We start from the raw sequence: 21,648 nt of genomic DNA on the forward strand, positions 1-21,648 counted from the left end.
GTTTATTAACAAATTAAAGGATACTCAATATTGATATTTAAAAATCATAGCTAATGAATATGATATTATTAAACTCCATACAAATAAATAATTTTTAAATTTTTGGCTATACAGTGTAGTACAAAATTTAAATATATGATGATATATAATGATAAAATGAAATGCTTAAAAAAAATAAAAATTGATTGTTGATGTAAATTTTGATAATATATTTGAAATGTTAAAGACATTGGATAGGTTATAAATAACTTAATAATTATGATATTCATACAAAAAATAATTCCATAGTTCAAAATTATCAGTATCTACTATACTCGATGAAATTTTTTTTTAAAATTGTTGTCCTGATAAAATACTAAAATAATATTAAAAATACAATTATTTTTTGTAAACATTTAATGTTTGATGTCGAAAAATCATGAAAATGTGCAAATCATTTAATTGTGAAAAATGTTATAAATTATTATAGCTAAATCTTATACATTTTTATGATTAAATATTTTTTAAATGTAACTCTACAGAAAGCTTAAATTAATACTGTATATTTTTTATAGAAATTTGAAGTTTAAATTTGTCGAAATTGTAACTCGACAATATTATTTATAGGGACTAGAAAATATTACTTTTATCATAGTTTGTATACACAAAATAATTCCAAAAATGTAGATTAATTTTAAGCTTTTACCAATTAACACCATAAAATTATTCATGCCAATCTAGAGGAATTAGGAATTAAATAGTTAATAACCATCACTGCAAGTTACTATAGTAAAAAGCAATGTTTGTGAATGTATAAGTAATTCACAGACCCAGTCACACTATTAATTTAGAAATTTAGTATAACTGTAATCGTAATAGTACATTGTTATTTTTAATGACTGTAATATTAGTTAAAATGATAGAAATTTGCTTTATTTTAACATACAATTTATTAATATTATACATTTCATCAAAACTAATTTTTGTATTACAACATATTTTAAACAAGTATTAGAATAAATATATAAGCGGTACCCAAGAACAAAAAATACCATTTTGAGTTCAATTTATTTCTATTATTAGAATTATGTACTTAAAGTTTTAAAAACATAATTAAAAGTTCCAGAAAAATACTTTACAATTTATAAAAGTACAAAATAATTTACTTGTAAACAAATAATATATAAAATATATGAACTGCAATGTATTATTGTAAATTTTAAAATTAAATTAATACTTGGATTCATTGACAGTATTGATTTTTAAAATTATTGACAGTAAACAATTAATTATCTTAGGACATACAAACTTAAAAGTGAAATGAAATTTAAAAACTTTAATATAAAACATACTACACTACATGTCTATTAATATTTCATAAATTAAATATTTATAATCAATTTTAAGATTTTAGTATTTTACTTGTGATAAAGCAGTCATATTTTGTACAATATATAATCTTTAAACATTGTAGATAATTTATTTTGAGGCAAATTATCTTTTATTATATTTGAAGGCAATACAATTGTATATTTGATTTAATAAATAATATTTAAGTTTTGAGCAAAAAAATAAGAAAAAATAGTAAAAATAATAATTTAACTATTACTATTACTGTAAGTAATTTTACAGTTGATTACAATGAAAATAAGACTATAGTCACAAGGCAGGAGAATATAACCATTCCCTTTATACATATTATACAAAATAATAATTAAACTTTAAATTAATCTTTAAGTATCACTTTTCCATAGTTTTATTGTCTTGTCGTTTTCTAATGCTGCTGACGCAATTATATTTGCTGTTGGATGACATGAAGTACACAAAACTACATCTGTAAACCAATTTAAAAAAATTATTAAAAAACAAATTTGATGTGTCATCATGGCAAATGTATGTTCTGGAATTCATTTTTAGATTCTATATTTTAAAAATTAAATGAAACTTAATGAGAAAACATTATCTGTATTTAAAAGTTAATGTTTTTCAATAACCCAATTTTTTAGTGAGTTTTGAGTACATAAAATATTGCAATTTAAAAATACTCATTAATCGTAACAAACCGAGTTATCATAAAAAATGACTTTCAAATACAGATAAAATTAACAGATTAAGTTTCATAATTGATAGATTCATTCTAATTTTTAAACTCAATAATTTAAACTTAAACTATTAAGCAACAATTTGTTAAGATATGTGCTTTTAACATGGGAACAAATGCAAATGTGGTATATTCTTAAAAGCTGTCAATCATTATGAAACTTAAAATTTAAAAATATATGAGCTTGAAGTCATCTTTTTGTGTTATCTGTTAAAATATTACTGCAATAATAATTTCTGTTAATATTTCATTAATAATAAAAAAATATATAAACTTAGGTTTGTGATCTGTGATTTTTAATTTAACTAAATTTGAAAGAGAGTTTATTGTATTTTTTCATAATAAAGAAATTTTTTTTTTAATAAGGTTTAGAGATGACATTTTTGAATTAAGATATGTTTAATAAAATGATACTACAAGTTCTTGTTTCAACAATAAAATTACATATTTTCATTATTAATTTAACTCTTCTTAAAAAGATAATTTTTATTTATTTAGTAGAGATAATCTAAAAATGTTTTACATAATTTTATAAAATAACAATGTCCTAGAGCCTAGATACATACTATACATACAATGGTTAAGTTTAAAAAGTAACAAAGTAAAAATGAAATACAAATAATAACTTTTATAGAGATTCAAAACATGTTTACCTGTATGACCTTGTAATTTTTGTACAATTTCTTTTGATTGTAAATTCCAAATATATACCATATTGTCTTCAGATCCCGAAACTATCCACTAAAATAATATAAACAATCAAAATTAGCATGTACTTAATATTGTAATAATTAAATTTTAACACTTACTTTTCCACCAGTCACAGAAAAATTTGCGAATATACAGTATTTCTCATTTTTATGGCCAACATAAGTTTTAAGACATTTGCCTTTTGTGTAATCCCATAATTTTAGTGTATTATCAAGGGTGGCTGCCAAGATGTACTTTCCATTAGGTGAGAATTTTACGAATGAAACAGGTGGATTGTCATCATCGATCAGTGTTTTTAAACATTGACCACTGGCAGTATCCCAAATACGACTAAGGTTAAAAACAAATCAAACAAAAATATAAAATATGTATTAGATATACATAAACTTTAAAAGATATTACCATAAACCATCGTAACTACTAGAGACCACAAGAGATCCATCTCTATTAAAATGAACAGCACTAACTGGATCAGAATGAGCAGGAAGTGTTTTCAGACACTTACCACTTTTTACTTCCCAAATTCTTACACTTTCATCAAACTAAAATAATAAATATTATATAAAAAATAGAATTATGATAGTTACTAAATATTAGTAACTTACAGATCCAGAAGCGATTAAATTTGATTGTGGATTAAAATTACAACAAAAAACATAGTTACTATGGCCTTTAAGCGTCTTGACACATTTTGACTGAAAAAATTTAAATAAAAATAATAATTAATCTTTTTCAAGAAGATGCCATAGTGTTGTCTCCAGCTTACAAATTTACAATAAACCAAAATTGTATTGAGCAGACTCAGTATTGGGGGTGTTCTCTAATATTACAGTAAATTAACCTAATACATACCAGCCATAAAGCTAAAAAAAGTTATCATGTTTGTACATAGACATTTTTACAATATTTCAATTTTTGTTCGATACTGAACATTTTTAAATTGTAATATTTTACTAACATAGCTTACAGGAAAACTAATATCTAGAAGAGCCAAGTACAAACACAGATTATATCTTTAACTTTAAACTATATAATAGGTAAATTATTATTATTATTTTATTATAAAAGATAAATATTTAATACAAATTAGTTCTTCTAAATTGAATAAGAAATTATTATTTTGCATGTTATTTAGATGGATAAAACACCTGCAGGTATATTCACTCAATAATAAATAAAGACTAAAATATCTTAAACCACTCATAATTAGATTACATAATATAATAACTACAAAATAATTCTTACCGAACTTAATTCCCAAACTTTTAAAGTCTTGTCATCTGAGGCAGATACTAAAAGACGACTATCTGATGACCAACTGACATCGCTGATTCCTAATTTATGTCCAGCAATAGACTTTTCAAACTTGCCATCATAAGCACCCCAAATCTTGATCAATTTGTCAGCAGCTAAAAACAATAATTAATAAATTAAATAAGTCATATATTATAAAATAATCAAATTTATTTTAATATACCTAACTAAAATTAACAAAATACATTTATTTAAGTATATTTCAAAATATATATTGAAGTATGTGACACCAAACATATTTTACCGGGTATTTTACAATAATGTAAAATGATTTTAAAAAAGTGTATAATTTTTTATGCCTGTATCCATAATGAGCACGCAAAAAATTATACTCCCTCCATTTTTAAAATTTTTATTTTACTGCTTTTACACTATATACACACATATAATGAAACAATAGTAAGATAAAAGTCTCTTAAACATGATTTAGTGGCCTACGATTGATTCATTACATTTTATCTAACAACTAAATTAATCAAATTTCCACACAACCCGGCATTAGTCTTTTATTTTACTATTTTACCATATTGTTCTCTACAAACTAAAGTGTATTTGTGTATTATATTAGGTATTAATATTATAAAATAAGTTGTAATATCCATTTTAATAATGATGAAATTTGTGGTATGTTGACACTTAATTTAGTAATTTATTAGTATTGAATATTAGTTAATACATTATTAATATTATTATACTAATATATTTTGTCTGTAACTAATAAACGTGGCTCGTGTATTTTTGAAAATTTGATGAATCTTAAAGAGATGAATGATATAATTAACAATCTGCAATCAAGTTCCTGTATCAACAATTTCCATTCATATAATGCATGTAAGAATTAGTAAAATGTGATAAGATACCTTAATTAGCTTATTTATAATTTAAACACTAGACATAAGGTTTTTTAGTATTTTTTAATTTTTCCTTAAGTTATTAATATATAACATCAAATATAAAACACAGTTCATATCAAAAATATATTACAAACTCTAAAATTCAAGAAAGTAACTTACATGAACTCGCTAGCCATTCGCCATTTGGACTGAATTTTACTGACGACACAGCTTTGGTGTGACCAGCCAATGTAAATTTTAACGAGTAATTGGGTTTCTAAAATATAAACATTTCTTAAAGAAATCTAAAGATGAGACGTGAAAAAACACAATTACCACATTGCTGGAGGATTTTTCTCGATCCCTGGCCGGCTGCATACTTTGGCCAACAGGGGATGAAGTGCTGTTTACAAATAATAACGAGTTCGTTCAATAACTCGATCCTGATCCAGAAATTTGGGTAATGAAAACCTCTTGGTATTATCTAAATGTCGAATAGGCTCATCAAGCAATAATATTCCGTCAGTCGGATTTGGTTAGAATTCGTGTTTGTTTATATTCGTAGGACACTAGGACCTATAAACACCGAGCTTTGATCACCGCCATCCAATCGCCACCGCTTATAGGTATACAACACTGAAGTATACTGACGGCGCCGCCTTTGGAACAAATATCAAACGAATCGTTCACTCCATGATAAATACTCCTTTGTTATCAGTTCATTATCAACGATGAGTAGAAAATAGAAATGTCACAATATAGGAACTAGGAACATTAGGAACCGAGGTCCACGAGTCACGACAGGTAACTTGAATTTACAATTTAAATATAAATTATTAAAATATTAACATTCCCCTATTATTCTGTGCTATTACTTTTATTATTATGTTATAATTTATATTTTATAATAGTCTAAGTACCTATATAATATGTACAATAATATTAACAAAATATATTTAGACTAATTTTAAACTAAATGGCTTTATAGTTATTTGAATTTAATTTTTAGTGTTCTTCTCTTTAAACGTTAATAACATTTTTATGCTAGCATAAAAAGCTTGACAATTTAATGAAAGATTACTCATAGGTTGTACATATAATTAATTTAAAATATCGTCATATAATAATATAATGTGTACAATTACTATATATTATATATATATTAATATTTATCACGGACCACGGTATAAAGAAACTATTTTGTCAAAAACCAAAATTGTGGATTCTTTTATATTTTAAGTTGTTATCATAGCAATTTACAAATATTAAAAATACATTAGCTTGGTTTTTTCACTAGTGTTATTTAAAGTTCAAATATTGATAACATTTGATATTTAAATAAAAATAAAGATTTTATTGTTATTTTATTGCACCAAATTCAAAAATATTCACGAGGACTTTAAAATTTTACTTTATTTTACTATAAACATTACAGGATGACATTTTAAAAATATTTTGATTAATTTTAGGTTAATATAACTTTAATATTTATTAGGCATAGGCGCATAACTCGAAGCTCGAATCTATTCACAATTAACTACACTGTTCAGGGACGTACGCAGAAAAAAGTTTTGTGGAATATTCTTGAAAATCAGTTATTGAAAAGTAGAACTTTTTTTAATAAATATACAAAAAAAATTTATGAAAATTAGATATACTTAAAATATTTTTTTTAAATACAAACATTGATATAACAAAATTAACATTAAAATTGAATAATAGTAAATAATTATGCAAAAACCCAAGTATTTGGGGGGGTGTTTGAACACCCCCCTGTGTACGTCTATGACAATGTTCTATGGCGGTAAGGCCATACCGATTATACGCGATTCAATTGAAACTCGAAAATTATTAACAATAACATATGATATAGATGTATACTATTATCATAATTTTTTAGATATAATAAATGTGATTATTCGCTCTTTTCTGATTCAAATGGAAAATTGTCATCCTTTTTCTAAATTATAATTTATAAAGCCATACTCAGACACATGTGATTATACGATATCCAAGTGTGGGGCTCAGCCAAACCTTAAAATCTTTGATCGCTTCAGTGTTTCAGACTTCAGTCCATTTGTATCTACAAAATTCTCTCTGCTCCATGCTTCCATGCAATATAATAAACAAGTAAATATTTTTTCTCATACACGTTAAAAAATATAGTCCCTAGCTCCAATATTTTTCTTTCGTGTAGCCATAGACAACTGAATGCCTTCCCCGAATGCGTAATATTCTGATATGTTTATTTTTTTATATATTTCATTATTATAAATCGATGTACAAACGTGTATAGAATTAATTGTTTGATAAAAATAAAATTAATTAGTTAGTCAAATCGGATTTGAAACAGGGATAGTGATTGAAAGAAAAAGTGAGCATGAAATAAAAGTCCATGCAAGTGCCATATAATTTTTCTATTTTTGATTAAAGGTATCTTCTATTGTAATATAATAATAATAATATATAATATACGGGGTGGTTCTTTTATCATAAAACACTCTTTATTTCAAAAAGTATTTATGTTTTTTACATAGTTTCAAGTTGTTAAAAAATAATGTTTTTATTAAAAAAATTATATTTTTATTTATTTATAAGTATTTAAAGTTTTGATTCGTGGAGTGGAGTGGTACGGGGTTACCCCTCAAAATTTTTGTCCTCTACTTCGCTTGTCTAAACTTTAAATACGTATAACTCATAAACTACTTACCCTAAATCCGATTTTTATGTATCAAAACACTTAGAAAATTATTTTGCTTTGGAATATGAAATTAAAACTATGTTGTCATTCAAAAAAGTAAAAACTTAAGAAAATATAAGGATAAAAAATATTTAAAAATATTATTTTTTAATAAAAACGTCGTTTTTTTAACAACTTGGAACTATGTAAAAATATGTTTTCAAAAACATGAATACTTTTTGAAATAATGAGTGTTTTATGATAAAAGAATCGCCCTGTATATATAACAGATGATAATAATAATATAATTAATATAAATAATAAATATACAATCGTGATGGGTACGTGATTTGTCACTCAATACTCATCAGTCTCTTTTCAATTAGTTCATAAAATAATAAAATAATCAATAATTTAATTATTAAAGTACACATAAATAAATAAACTAAATATAGTTAATCGAGTTGAATCCGTGTATAAACGAAATAAATTCTAAGAAATTTTCATTTGTTTTATTTTTTATTCCTTCATTGCAGTAGTCTATGCATAATCATTTTAATTAATTTGGTTTGATTTTTTACTGTAATTTTCTTTTTATATTACCTAGTTGTATTGTTCCTAAATTTTACTACCTTGTTTTGGTATCATGATCATCTATAACAACTTCTAGTTTCATTTCAAGAAACAAATTAAGTTTAAAGCTCATATGGCCATATAACTTAAATTTTATTTTATTGATTAATTCCTGTGGGTTTTTCCGAGATTTAGGGATAGTATAATGTTATAGTTATTGTTTATTTTCACACAAAATATATATATATGTATAATATATAATTGATTCCTGGTAAAAGATGAAATCAGAATTACCCAAGAACGTAAAAATTAAAGTGAATAATGTGAAACCTGGTTTCTATGTTTCAAATTTAAGTCAAAACCCAAAAATTTCATATCAGTACATATTATTATGTACCCTACTCATCAATAACTCTTATGTGCCGGAACTTGAATACGATAATATATATACGAAACCCAGATTTTAATTATTGATATTGATATAATGTTATCTGTTAAATTTCGACGTCCCAAGAATTGATTTATTAGTAGTAAAAGTTAAACTGTGTTTTAATTTTCAATTCATTCAGTAATTCCCGTAACACGTTGATGCACGTTTACATCAAATAAAATATTCTATCTAGTTTGAAAAAAAGAAAATTAACGAATTTTAAGTTGTATGTCTGAATTTTCATAAAATGACATTCACTCTACGACACCAACGACAAAATTTATCTCAATTATCGTATAGTGCATTTGATAATATGTATTTACCATTTTTTTAAAAGAGTAACAGGTCGCGGCTTTTCACTGGTGACCAGTGGAATAGTGTAGTTTCTTTGAAAGATATTTAGGTCGGGTAGGTTTCCTACACTGGATATTGTTTATACTCCGGAATCTGTAAACAACAATAAACTTCATGGTATATCGTAAAATTTTGTATACCTCAGTCCTCAGATAATAATAATACATTTATATTATATCTGTATCTGTATTCCGTGCATAGTATTGAAAGCAGCAGCTATTATAGAATATTAGATAAGATTTTATTATTAGTTTATAAATTGTTTAGTAAATTACTATGATTAGTATGATTTGTATTAAATAACTTTTTACGCAGAGTTCGTTTAAACTTAAATATTAATTTATTTCTTGTTCGTTTTAAGGGTACAATTGTGTTATACAATGGTACCTTCTCATTAATTAGTACTCATTATGTAAATACTAAATAACTGATCTGCCGTATTATTTTGTTGATCTTCGAATGTAGATATTGATATTTGGTACGTTAGATTTTGTTCCTAATCAGACTCTTTGGCTGAATTTTCAATAATCTGCTTGATTAAATTGGCTGAAATTTGATGTATGTACAATATTATTGTATTAAAGCGCATTTGCCCTCATAATATGATTAGCTTTATTAATACGCAAATATATAGTGTTCTAGCCCAAATTTTCGTCCACTTTTTTTCTTTATTAAAAGTACAAATATGTTTTGAAATTTAAAATGTATAATATAATCGTTGTAATGCCATAGTAGATGATTTGAATTCAGTCTATGAAGTATACAATATATAGAACTCGCATTTGAAATGTTATCCGGTTTCATAATTTGATAGAAAATGGAGATATACCTAATATATTTTATTCTACTCTGATTTTTACCTTGACATTGAACATAAATATACTTGTAATTATTATAAATGCAATAATTAGTATACTCGGGTAGTACAAATGTTAAAACTAATCATTTGTTTGTTGCTAGATTGATTTTAAATTGTATTATCTTATTTTCTAAATTTAATTCCTTAATGAAATATTTATTGATTCCTAATTGTTCAATAATATATTAATATACTATTTTTTTTTAATTTTCTTAGGAATAATTCAAATTATCTTGGGTATATAAATTTGATGTATTTAATCATTTAATGAGATTATATTATATTTTTTATACTTGAAACCAGAATTAAATTTGGGAAAACAATATTTGGATCATATTTTTTTTCCCATAATTTAAATAAAAAAATACTTTTAAAAATTTAGTTGTTTAAAATACTTAAATCCTAATTTATACAAGATATACGGAGAAATTACTTATTCATAAATTATGGAATGTAATTAAATTAATTTTTATTATATTAACTGATGTACATAATACAAAAATAATATAATATATATTTAAAACTATAAGTATAAATGATGTTACAGTTTTATAAATATTTTTAGGACTTTCAAATATGAATAATTTGCAAGCATCTAAGTTTTTTAAAGCCATTAAAACTTATCATACACACATTAATGATGACTTTGAACAACCTCAGATTATTATTCCTACACTTAGATCTTACCAGCGAAGAGCTGTGAAATGGATGGTCGACAGAGAAAAAAACAATATTTGTGAGTTAAAAACTTAATTTTTATGCTGCAATTAAATAAACAATAATCACATTTACAAGTAGGCAAGTATGTTCCAGGACCCAGATTTAATGTAAATGCATATTTTTATATATTTTACTTGGAACAAAATTAATTTACAGAACTTAGGTGGTGCATCATAAAAATTCTCCACCTCTATAAAAAAAAAATGAAGCTATTAAATTTTAAATTTTTGCTTTTATTTTGCTAAACTGATTTTCAAGTTTTTTTATATAAAATAACATAATAAATTCTAAACTAGCTTACATAGATTTTTAATATCATTTTTTTGTAAGAAATAAAACTTACTATTACCGATAATATACGCATACAGGCACAAGTCAGCACTGTAGACTAATAAAACACTTTTTCTTCACCTAGCTGCTAGCCTATGGGTTGCAGATAAAAATATACTTTAATTGTGTTAAAAAAAAATACAAATACAATAATATATTATAGTGTTCTATAGTGTATTAGTACACTATATGAAAACATTTAAACATATTTTTTATTTTAAAATTATTACTTATTATTACTATTTATTACTTTTTATTTTTAAAAAGTAAATTATTCAATCTTTTTCATTTTTTGGTAGATTTATATTTATTTATGTGTAAATTATGGGCAATGGCCCTATATTTTCATGAGGCCCTTTTGATGAGGGATGTATCAGCTCTCAGTTATTCCACTGCTTTACTATTTATCATATCTTTTTATTTGTAATTTGTAATTTATTATCCATTCCCCATCTTAATTATATACAGAAGAACTCTTAGAACACACGCAGTTTAAAAAAGTTTATCTACCCTTTTTTTTTTTTTTGTAAAATAATTGTGTTGTCCTACTCTACAATTATGCTTACAAAACATTTATTTAAATATTAAATATTTCAGAATATTTAAGTGTTCATATTTAAACAAATCAATATATCACTTTAGGTCACTGAGAAAAATACATTATAAGATTAATATAATCAATGCTTTGTTCAATATTTAAAAATATATATAAATCTGCTAACAAAACAATTAATAATAAGTGATTATTTATTTTATTTTATTTATTTGCTATTCATATTTTATATAGTGTTTTACGTATATATCAGTCTAGTTTTATTTATTTTATTTTGTTTTAGTAACAAAATCTGATGGATCTCCATTTAGTGGAGGCATTCTAGCTGATGAAATGGGTCTAGGAAAAACTGTCGAAATGTTATGTTGCATCATGGAAAATACAGCACCTCCTGAAGTATTAAACTTAAAATTTCCACATATATTTTTATTTTATACATTTTTTTTTTTTAGTTCTACGACCAAAATATTATAATCAAAGATAGTATTAAAAAACCATTGATTCAAAGCCCATCTAAACCATCAACAAGTAAATATATAGCATATACCAATGATAAAGATCTTAAAATAAAATCAACAAGCAGTTCACGTAGTATGCTAGAAAATTGGTATAAAAATATTCTAAGTGAAATGAGTACGGTACCAAAAAAAGCCATAGAGAGTAATTTTGATGAAGATACTCATATTGTTGCATGTTATTGCAAGGAAACACCACCTAAAAGTATCTTAGTGTATTGCGCAATGTGTGGTAAAGGCCAGCATGCACAGTGTGTACATTTTGAGCCAAAACCATTTCAAGAAGTGCCATACTTGTGTTCTAATTGTTGGATTTTAAATGATAGACTGCAGTGCAAGGCTACTTTGATTGTTGTACCACAATCTATTTTGAACCAGTGGATTGACGAGGTAATATTTATTATTTAACTATACATTTTTATTGTGTATTAATACTATGATTTTAAATTGTAGATAGAAAAACATATTGCAAAACCCGGTTTAAAAGTTTATGTTTACAATGGTGTGCATTCCGATGGTTATATTCAACCTTTTTCTTTTGGAGACTATGATATAGTCATAACTTCATATAATACTCTTTCAAGAGATTTAAACTATGTTGCAAATGTTGTAAGTATAATTATTGAATAATATAAACATAATAGGATCTTAGAAATTAATTTTTTATATTTAAAAAGAAGTTCATATAAACATGAATACAATGATTCTCCCAAAAAGAAGGTATACAGATTAGTAATTAATTAATTAAAAATATAAAATGTATTGTATTAAAAAAAAATGCATTTAAGTTTATAACCAACATTAGTTTCATTTATTTTGTATCATAAAATAACCTAATGTGAAGAATAATTGTAATATATTTGTTAAAGAATGTGGAAAATCAAAACAGTACTCGTTTGCGACATTCAAAAAGATACAATTATCCTCAGTCACCATTGCCTTGCATTAAATGGTGGCGAATATGTTTGGATGAAGGTCAAGCGATTGAGAGCGCAAGTAGCAAAGTTTGTGATATGACATCAAATCTAAAGTCTGTGCACAAATGGGCCATGACTGGTACACCAATACAAAAATCACTAAATGGTATGTTAAATATTATAATTTATAACATTAGTTAATATATTATATTTAGTATTTATTAATGTGAATAATAAATTATGTATATTATGTGGTCTTATTATGAATAATGAAAATCTTAATCATATACACTTGTATACCTTGTGTGCTGGGACAGACATTTTTTTTTAGATAGCAAGTCTTATTAAAATAAAACTTAATAGAAAAATAAAAAATATATTATAGATACAATCAATGTATTATATGACTTAAATGTGACAAAAATCATAAAAGTTTTTCTTTTTGTAAGAAACATGTCTTCTTAATGAAAATATTTTTTTATTTATCAATTTGAAAAAAAAAGTATATATATATATATAATAACCTATTATTTTCTAATAAGAAGTAGTAATAATAACTATTTTAAATATTTTTAAAGCAATGGAATGAACATTTATTTTGGGGGAACATAATTTATGTACATGATGCCTATGTTCTTAATACCATGATTAACTAACTAGGTATGTCAGCAACTTTACCGATTCTAGTATTAATACGCGCAGCCAGATTATTCTAATAGAATGTGACGTCAGCCGCCAAGGATTTTATTTTTGGCGGGAGTGTGGAAACTGATAACAAATCCTTGTCTGATGACGTAGCACGATGCGTATCATTTGATTGCTGACATACCTAGTTAGTTAATCATGCTTAATACAATATAAACAAATAAACATACAGGATGTATGTTGCTATGTAAATGGACAGTCCCCACTAATCATAATCTAATAGATAGTCTATTCTATAAACAATGCTAATACTAGTAAATATATATTATATATATACACCATGCATAATGTGTACAATTAAAAATGCTGATAGACACATATTAAATTGTTGAAAACATTATTTCTTTCATAATACATGTTATAAGTTACTATAATTTTTTATTTTTTAGATCTTTACGGTATTTTAAAGTTCCTAGAAGTAAATCCTTTCTGCCATCGTAAACAGTTCCTGCAACTAATGAAGGGTGAAGAGAGAGTTATGTACGAATATTTTTCAAAATTGATATGGCGTAGTTCAATAGAAGATGTCAATTCAGAATTAAACTTACCTAAACTAACTAATGAACAGCATTGGCTAACATTTTCACAGATAGAAAAATATTTTTATCTCAGCCAACATGATGATTGTGCTACAATTTTTTCTAATTGTGTAACCAGGTAATAATTTAATGTAATATAATTATAATACTTCTAAATTGAATTTATAATATGAAGAAAAAAAATATTTTAGTACTGTATTGTTTGGATCATAGAACTAATGATAGATTTAACAATAATTTAGTTGGCTAATTCATCTCCTCTTCTGTATTTAATACTGAGGACCACCTACATTATACATTACAGTAAAAACATTTTTTAAAAGGTGTTAAATTCAAATACCAAGTTTTGTTACTACTCATGAAGAAAAAACAAAACTCTTCTTATATTTTTGCTGCCAATTATTTCAATCTTAAAATATTTTGTATGACTTATTAATTCCATTAAATGTAAACATGAAATATTTGGACAAATAAGTATAAGCTTATCATGAGTTGATACAATATTTTCTAAACCATATTTGTATAGTGATAGCTGAAAGGATATGAGGGTCAGTGCTTTCTTGGTCATGGATATATATGTAGCATATTTGTATGTACAATTTTTCAAATCTCCTTAATTTTATAATTATGATTTATACTAGTTCAGTGGCGTTAGCTCAAACCATTATATCATATTTTAGATATCTTTAATATGTTTTGTTATTGAGTATTAATTAATTAATATTTTTATAAATTTAAAATAGTTTTAATGTCAGTATCTAAATCTAAAACACAAATAATATATATATATATATATATTGATGATATTTATTAAAAAATTCTTATTGCATTAAATAATTGGTTTTTTTTTAAGGCTATTTCCATCCTTAGATATATCAGTAAAAAATATTGATAGAAAAAGTATTTTTACTATCATTGGACCATTATATAAGCTTCGACAAGCTTGTGTACACCCACAAGTAATTATATTTATGAGAGATTGAAGTAAATTAACATTTTAAATGAAATTTAAATTATGTTTTAGGCTGTGAATGGACAGTTTTTAAAAATAAAAGGAACAATGACAATGGAAAAATTAATGGATGTAATGATAGATAAATGCCGTGTTGAATGTAATGATATATTACGTTCAGTTGTTTCTCAGCACAATGCCCTTGCTGGATTATATCTTATTCGTGCAGAACCAGATAACGCTGTTGAACAGTATAGAACAGTGTTAGGATTAATGGATAAATATAAAGATAAAAAAATTAAAATAGATACATGTCAGGTAGAGTATATTTATGTTTTTATGTTTTCCTTTTTTCCTTTTTTAATTTATTATATTGTTATATAGAAAATCCATGTTATGTATAATTTGGCCACTGTAATTGATGAAAATACAACCGTAAGTCGTGCTTTAAATGATTCAGACTTAAAAAGAGACATGGAATTACTTGAAAAAGAATATCTTGATGCTACTAAACAAAATGTTAGTGATAAGTATACATTTAATTTACATATAGTTTTTTATACATCTTATATAATAATATTAACAATAATACATATAATAATTATAATAATTATATTTAAACATGAAGTGATTTTGTTGTATAGCTATATCTTAAATTTTATTAAATTGACTTTCATGGTTTTTATTTTTAATACAGTGAAAACTGTCTAATGCGGAATAGCATGGGACCAACTATAAATTCTGCTTTAAGCAGGTTTTCCGCATTATTGAATAATAATAGTCAATAATTAGTTTTTAACATTTTTGTGTACAATTTTTTACAGTTTAGAGCTAATATTATACAATATTATAAGTTAAACAATTAAGAGGACACTACATCCTCGTGTGTTGTCTCTGTCTTACAAATGTAAAACAGCAAAAACTGTTTTGTGTGGAATAGAACCACTCAGGCTGATAGTTAAGATTTCAAATTAATATGTAATATAGTTTGAAACATTATCTGTAAAATATAGTTTTTTTTTCTGTACTATTAAAAATATAAATATAATTTAAAGTAGGTATATTATTAAATATACCTAATATATTAATTATTGATTTTAGATTGAATCAACTCGTAAAACTGTACTATTTTATTCGGATAAGGTAGCTAAAATTATTGAGAATAAAACTCTTGGCTATTCAGACTGGTGGTCAGACATGTTAGATTGGATTTTTTCACCAAATGACTTTTTAGCTAAAGTTCAAATGGAGTTGGAAGATTATCGTGTGCCTGGTGTTCCAAATATCGCAAACAGGTTTATATTGTTTTCTACTTTGTGCATATAACATAAATGCTTTATATGTTTTTGATATAATTTAGATTGAAGTCTGTAAATGATGTTTATAATATTCTCGGCGTTTGGCTTGCTGACCTAGATACAGCAAGAATAGATACAATATCTATACTAAAAACATTAGAAGAAACACCCATGAATGACTTAGTTCAAAGTGCATTAATTTGTCATCTACGTTTAAAATCAAAAAAGGGGAATTCAAAAAATAGGTATACATGATTTTGGTTTTATGTTTTTCTTTAATTTAATTATGATTTTATACTTAGGCGGTGTTTATTATGTAAAGCTGAAATGGAACTGCAAGTATATGAATCATTATTGTTTAGTGTTTCTAATAAACAAAAGAATACACTAGTTGATAAAACCGAAGAAAACGATCAAGAAACTTTATATGAATGTACTAGTAAAGGTCTTTGGAAGATGTCTCAAAAAGAATTTTTACTTATGAGTAAGTTGTGGTATTACATCACATTTTTTTCAGACTTCTTCATAGTTAAATATATTTTACAGAACTATTCCAGTATGGACAAGCTAAAATTATAAATAAAAGCTGTTTGGAAGATGCAGCTGAACACATGAAGGTACTAGAGTTGGTACGTAAAGAATTCCGTTATTTACGGCTGTTATGGACTCATCTCAGTGATAGTCTTTCTGCTCATGATGAGATAGTTATGGCAAAGTCAAGATTGAGACTTGGAGAGAATGGAGATAGTTTTATGCAGTCTGAAGCAGTAGATGGTCCACCTAAAAAAAAGTCTAAAAGAGAAGACGAAAATGATGTTATTATGGAACAATATGTTAGTAATTTATATATAAATAAATCATAGTTAGATTATACACAGTAAATTTTCCTGGTATGAGGCATTTAGTAATTTAAAATTATTTTCAGGTGGATTATCATGTGATGTCATTAACTGGAGATATTCCAATTACTAGTTCTCTCTTAGAACAAAGAATTGGAACACTACTTTATCTAGAAAATTTAAAAAAAGAAAAAGAAAACTCTACTGAAGTTGATACATGTCCAATTTGTTGTTTGAATGGTGATGCAGGAGTATGTAAAACACAAATAATTGTATGCAATTTTGTAATTATTAAATTTTAATTTTTGGTTAATAGTGGGCAGTATTATTATGTGGCCATAGTGTGTGTAACCAGTGCTTAGCAACCATGTGTAGTCATTCAGATGCTTTTGATATAGTATGTCCTATGTGCAGGAGCAATACCCCAATGGATTCTGTATCCTATGTAAAAAATAACCGAGAAGGTGAAGTGTCAAACATAGTAATCAAAGGTTCTTTTTCGACTAAAATAGAAAGTGTGACTTTAAAACTAATAGAATTGATTACTCAAGATCCAAATGTGAAAGTTTTAATATTCTCAAATGTGAGTTTTATTTATAAAATATTATATAGTGTAGCACGAAATTTTTCAATGTGTATTTTATTTAAAAAATTAATACATGTTTTTCTCCTTAGTGGGATAAAGCATTAAATCTTCTTGGAGAAGCTTTGGATCAAAATTCAATCAATTTTAGAATACTAAAAACAGGAAAAAAGTACAAAAAAACACTTAAAGATTTTAAAGTATGTAAAAAAAAAAAAAATATAAAAAAATAAATAAATAAAATAAATATGTAAATGTTGATGTATGTACATAAATATTAAATACTTATGAAAATAGTAAAGTATAATATATTATATTTGTTTGTTATTAGTCAAATAAGAAAATAAATGCATTATTAATGAAGTTAAGCCTGGGTTCAAAGGGATTGAATTTAACTGAAGCAACAAGAGTATTTTTCATGGAGCCAATAATTAACAAAGCTGATGAGCTTCAAGCCATTGGGAGAATTCATAGAATAGGACAAACCAAGTAAAATTATTTATTATTAAAATATTGAATAGATGTATAATTTGTATGTTTGTAAATATAAAATATACAATAAAATAATACATATATGTTTATGTACATCATTATTATTTTTTTAGACCCACATTTGTGCATAACTTTATTATTCGAGATTCTATTGAGGAGAACATCACAAATGTATTTTCTGGTGCCATGTTTGATAGATGGGATGATATCACACTTTCTCAGTTAATAAGAGTATTTGAAAGAAAAGAATCTAATTTAATATTAGAGCAAAATGATGACTTAAGTGAATAGTAATTTAAATATTTAATTATTATTATTATACTTATCTATTGTTCATTTTATTTTATATAATATGTAAAGAAGCCAATCCTTTATATGTTTCGTATTTCTAAGTCAGGTTAACTTTTTTTATTTATAAGTATTATATACTAAAATATATTTTGTTATTTATAAGAACGTTCTTTTTTTTTCTGATAATAGATTCAGAATACATTTTTTATGTTTTTTAATTTATTGATTATTATAATTCTTCATATTTAATAAAACAAAGTGATAATAATTTTTAAGATTTTTATATACATTTCTTAGTTGAATTTAAGTGTATTTTGCTTTTAAATTTAAAATAAATATAATTTTACATACTATTTAGTGTAAATAAATAGATGACAGTGATAACAAAAATTACTCTTTTTATTTTCTCCTATTCCATATGATGATAATTTGGTCGTCTTGGCTACAAGAGCTATTATTAAGGGGTTTGAATACTCTATCACTTAATATAGATAATAGTTTCGAAAACAGATATAGGTTTTTTAATACTAAAATTTGAAAAAATATTTTTGGACTGATTGCCGATGTTTCATGTAGAATTAAAAAAAATTTATTCTTAACATGTCAGATTATAAGTTAAGTTAAATTTAGAACGATTTATTACTTACAACAATAATTATGCAGATATCTCTTTTAATATTAAATTGTATATGTTTACCAGACAAGGGTTTATAGCCTTGCTCTTTAGACTGGTGTATCCTAGTACCTGTCTGTTTTCAGCAGTAAAATAAAAATGAATACAGTAAAACCCGGACACCTCCAAATGGCGGACATTTTTTTGAAAATGGGAACTCTTTCACTACTTATCTATACCAAAACCTCTAAATACGGGACCCTAAATAATGAAATATAAATATATAATATATGTTATCATTTTTTTTTATACATATTTTGATTTTGTTCATTTTTATATTTACCTTCCTTTCTCTAAATAGTGGACTAAAATAAATGTTGGTGACTGAAAAATGATGTTAAAATGCATATCTTGTCTTGTCGATTGCATTTCGGCTTTGCTCGTGTCCTTTTTTTATCGGTGGCCATCAAAACTTTAGTTTGATTGAACACTTAAACTCCATTATTTATTGTATTTATTTGTATTAAATTATAATAAATTTGTTTGTAAAAATATAAATTTATTTGACATACATAGCCTGATAGCCTCATATTTAGATATGTATATAAAAACACCCGTATAGGATGTCAAATTTGGTGGCCACTAGTTTGGACGTATGATTAGGTTATTGCATGAGGTGTGGGCGTGAATAGTGTGATCACTGATCATATTAAATTTTCAGTTTTATGAGACAAGGCATGATTTGGAGTTTGGACGAATCTAGGACAAAATATCCAAATGTATTCGTTTTTCCGAAAAAAAAATGCATTACACTTTACTTTCTAATAAATTTAATAAAATTTAAATATATTATATTATAATACATAAATTAATAAAATAATATAAAATAAAATAAATGTAAATTAATCTTAGTTATAAATAAAATATTCCGTTTTTCTGAAAATAAGTGCATTAAACTTTACTTGCTTATAAAATTAGCTCAAATACTCAAATAATATAAGTATTTTGACAAGAAAAATAAAATTCTATAAATAAAAAAAAATATAATATAATATAAAAGGGTCTAGGAACTGATCGGGTTTCTATATAATTCCATATCCTAATCCACCCCTGAGGCCTGAGTTGAGCTTTTAATTGTTGTTTCTTGTTACTTGTTGAGATATATATAATATATATCAGGGGCGTATTTAGAAATATCTTATGGGGGGATGCGGCATGAAAATGCTGCAGACGAAACTAAAGTCGCACAGCGTCAACTGGGTACTATTGGACCACCAACGAAAAAGAAAAGAGAAGATTTATTAAAACATATTTGTGAAGAACACAATGATGGCACTAAGGGCATTCCAATTTTTTAAATGCTATTTCTAATTTTCTTCGACAATAAGATACAATTTTTTATTTTTAAAAACATACTAAATTTTTAGTTATTATTTGAGTATACTGTATACATAAAAACAATTATTTTATATTATTTGACTAATGCACTAATGTGTATAGGTACAGTATATTTTGTGATACTTTACTATTAACGTAATTTATGTATTATAATATAACATATTTATTTTTTATTAGATTTATTAGAAATTAAAGTGTAATGCACTTATTTTTGGAAAAACTGATACATTTGGAAATTTGGCCGATTACCCTATAATCCTATGTCGTGTGTGTGTTAGACAAAGATAGAAAATCATCGTTTCCAATCCCCTTAAAAGCAGTTTTTATTATTGATTTTCTCTATAGATTTTCATTTTACACGCGGGTTATGAATCATAGTAGACTATATACTAATACTTTATACTAATATACTGTCAAGAATGAGAATGTCAAGTTCAGGATCAGGAATCCTTCGCTTATGACACTGCCAATTTAGCAGTCATAAATACTCATTATTATGTCTTGTAGCCAAATCAATATAATAATATGAACGCGAGACATACGACATACCCGTCTGTTTCTGCCTTTCTACTGTGAACATATAAGTTTATAACAGTGACATACTGACATCAACTAGGACTGAAAAGTGAAAACCTTTAGGATTTAATGAGGAGATGAATGCATTTTTTAATTTTTGAGTAAAAACGTCAATGTGATCCATAAGTATTTAAAAATTAAAATAAAGATAAGTGTGACAAAACGTATATTGACCTATATAGTTTCTCGAACTGAACTTAATCAATAAAGACTACTAGGTAAGTAATAAGAAATAAACAATCATAATACAATATTATAATTTATAACTAATAACTATTGGTTATTAGTTAGTTTCATACATCGGCTTATAGAAAATTAACAACAAACATATTATATTATTATTTTAATATCAAAATATACTAATCAGCAGTGAACGTGTTAATCCGCTTAAACAAAAATAAATAAATAATAATAGACATAATATACAACGATAATGTAATTTGTATACTACTATATTTGTCAATAACTAATAGTGATGCAGGATGTGGGTGTG

General features: G+C 25.0%; 2 protein-coding genes across 5 annotated transcripts; one reads left to right on the forward strand and one right to left on the reverse strand.

Moving 5' to 3' along the window:
- Nucleotides 1-890: 890 nt before the first annotated feature.
- On the reverse strand, nucleotides 891-5,545 carry LOC132928597 (protein will die slowly). The gene is made up of 8 exons (XM_060993391.1): nucleotides 5,275-5,545; nucleotides 5,119-5,215; nucleotides 4,037-4,200; nucleotides 3,397-3,486; nucleotides 3,194-3,333; nucleotides 2,890-3,121; nucleotides 2,734-2,821; nucleotides 891-1,813 (listed from the first exon to the last, which is right to left on the reverse strand). The coding sequence occupies exons 1-8, from the start codon at nucleotides 5,314-5,316 to the stop codon at nucleotides 1,713-1,715; spliced, it is 954 nt and encodes a 317-aa protein (XP_060849374.1). The 5' UTR covers nucleotides 5,317-5,545; the 3' UTR covers nucleotides 891-1,712.
- Nucleotides 5,546-5,655: 110 nt separating this feature from the next.
- Nucleotides 5,656-18,598, forward strand: LOC132928596 (E3 ubiquitin-protein ligase SHPRH). Of its 4 annotated transcripts, none has more exons than XM_060993389.1 (19): nucleotides 5,656-5,742; nucleotides 10,400-10,570; nucleotides 11,721-11,833; nucleotides 11,890-12,342; nucleotides 12,406-12,561; nucleotides 12,822-13,035; nucleotides 13,964-14,231; nucleotides 14,967-15,072; nucleotides 15,138-15,383; nucleotides 15,450-15,584; nucleotides 16,167-16,360; nucleotides 16,426-16,608; nucleotides 16,666-16,847; nucleotides 16,910-17,196; nucleotides 17,289-17,453; nucleotides 17,519-17,785; nucleotides 17,878-17,985; nucleotides 18,117-18,274; nucleotides 18,391-18,598. In XM_060993389.1, exons 2-19 carry the CDS (start codon nucleotides 10,411-10,413, stop codon nucleotides 18,566-18,568), a joined length of 3,573 nt encoding a protein of 1,190 aa, XP_060849372.1. In that variant the 5' UTR covers nucleotides 5,656-5,742; nucleotides 10,400-10,410; the 3' UTR covers nucleotides 18,569-18,598. The 4 variants fall into 4 exon arrangements, with proteins under 4 accessions (XP_060849372.1, XP_060849373.1, XP_060849370.1 ...); XM_060993387.1 differs by lacking the exon at nucleotides 5,656-5,742 and adding an exon at nucleotides 9,178-9,533; XM_060993388.1 differs by lacking the exon at nucleotides 5,656-5,742 and adding an exon at nucleotides 9,178-9,453.
- Nucleotides 18,599-21,648: the final 3,050 nt, after the last annotated feature.

The sequence above is a fragment of the Rhopalosiphum padi genome, chromosome 4, assembly GCF_020882245.1.
Source record: "Rhopalosiphum padi isolate XX-2018 chromosome 4, ASM2088224v1, whole genome shotgun sequence".
Lineage (NCBI taxonomy): Eukaryota > Metazoa > Arthropoda > Insecta > Hemiptera > Aphididae > Rhopalosiphum > Rhopalosiphum padi.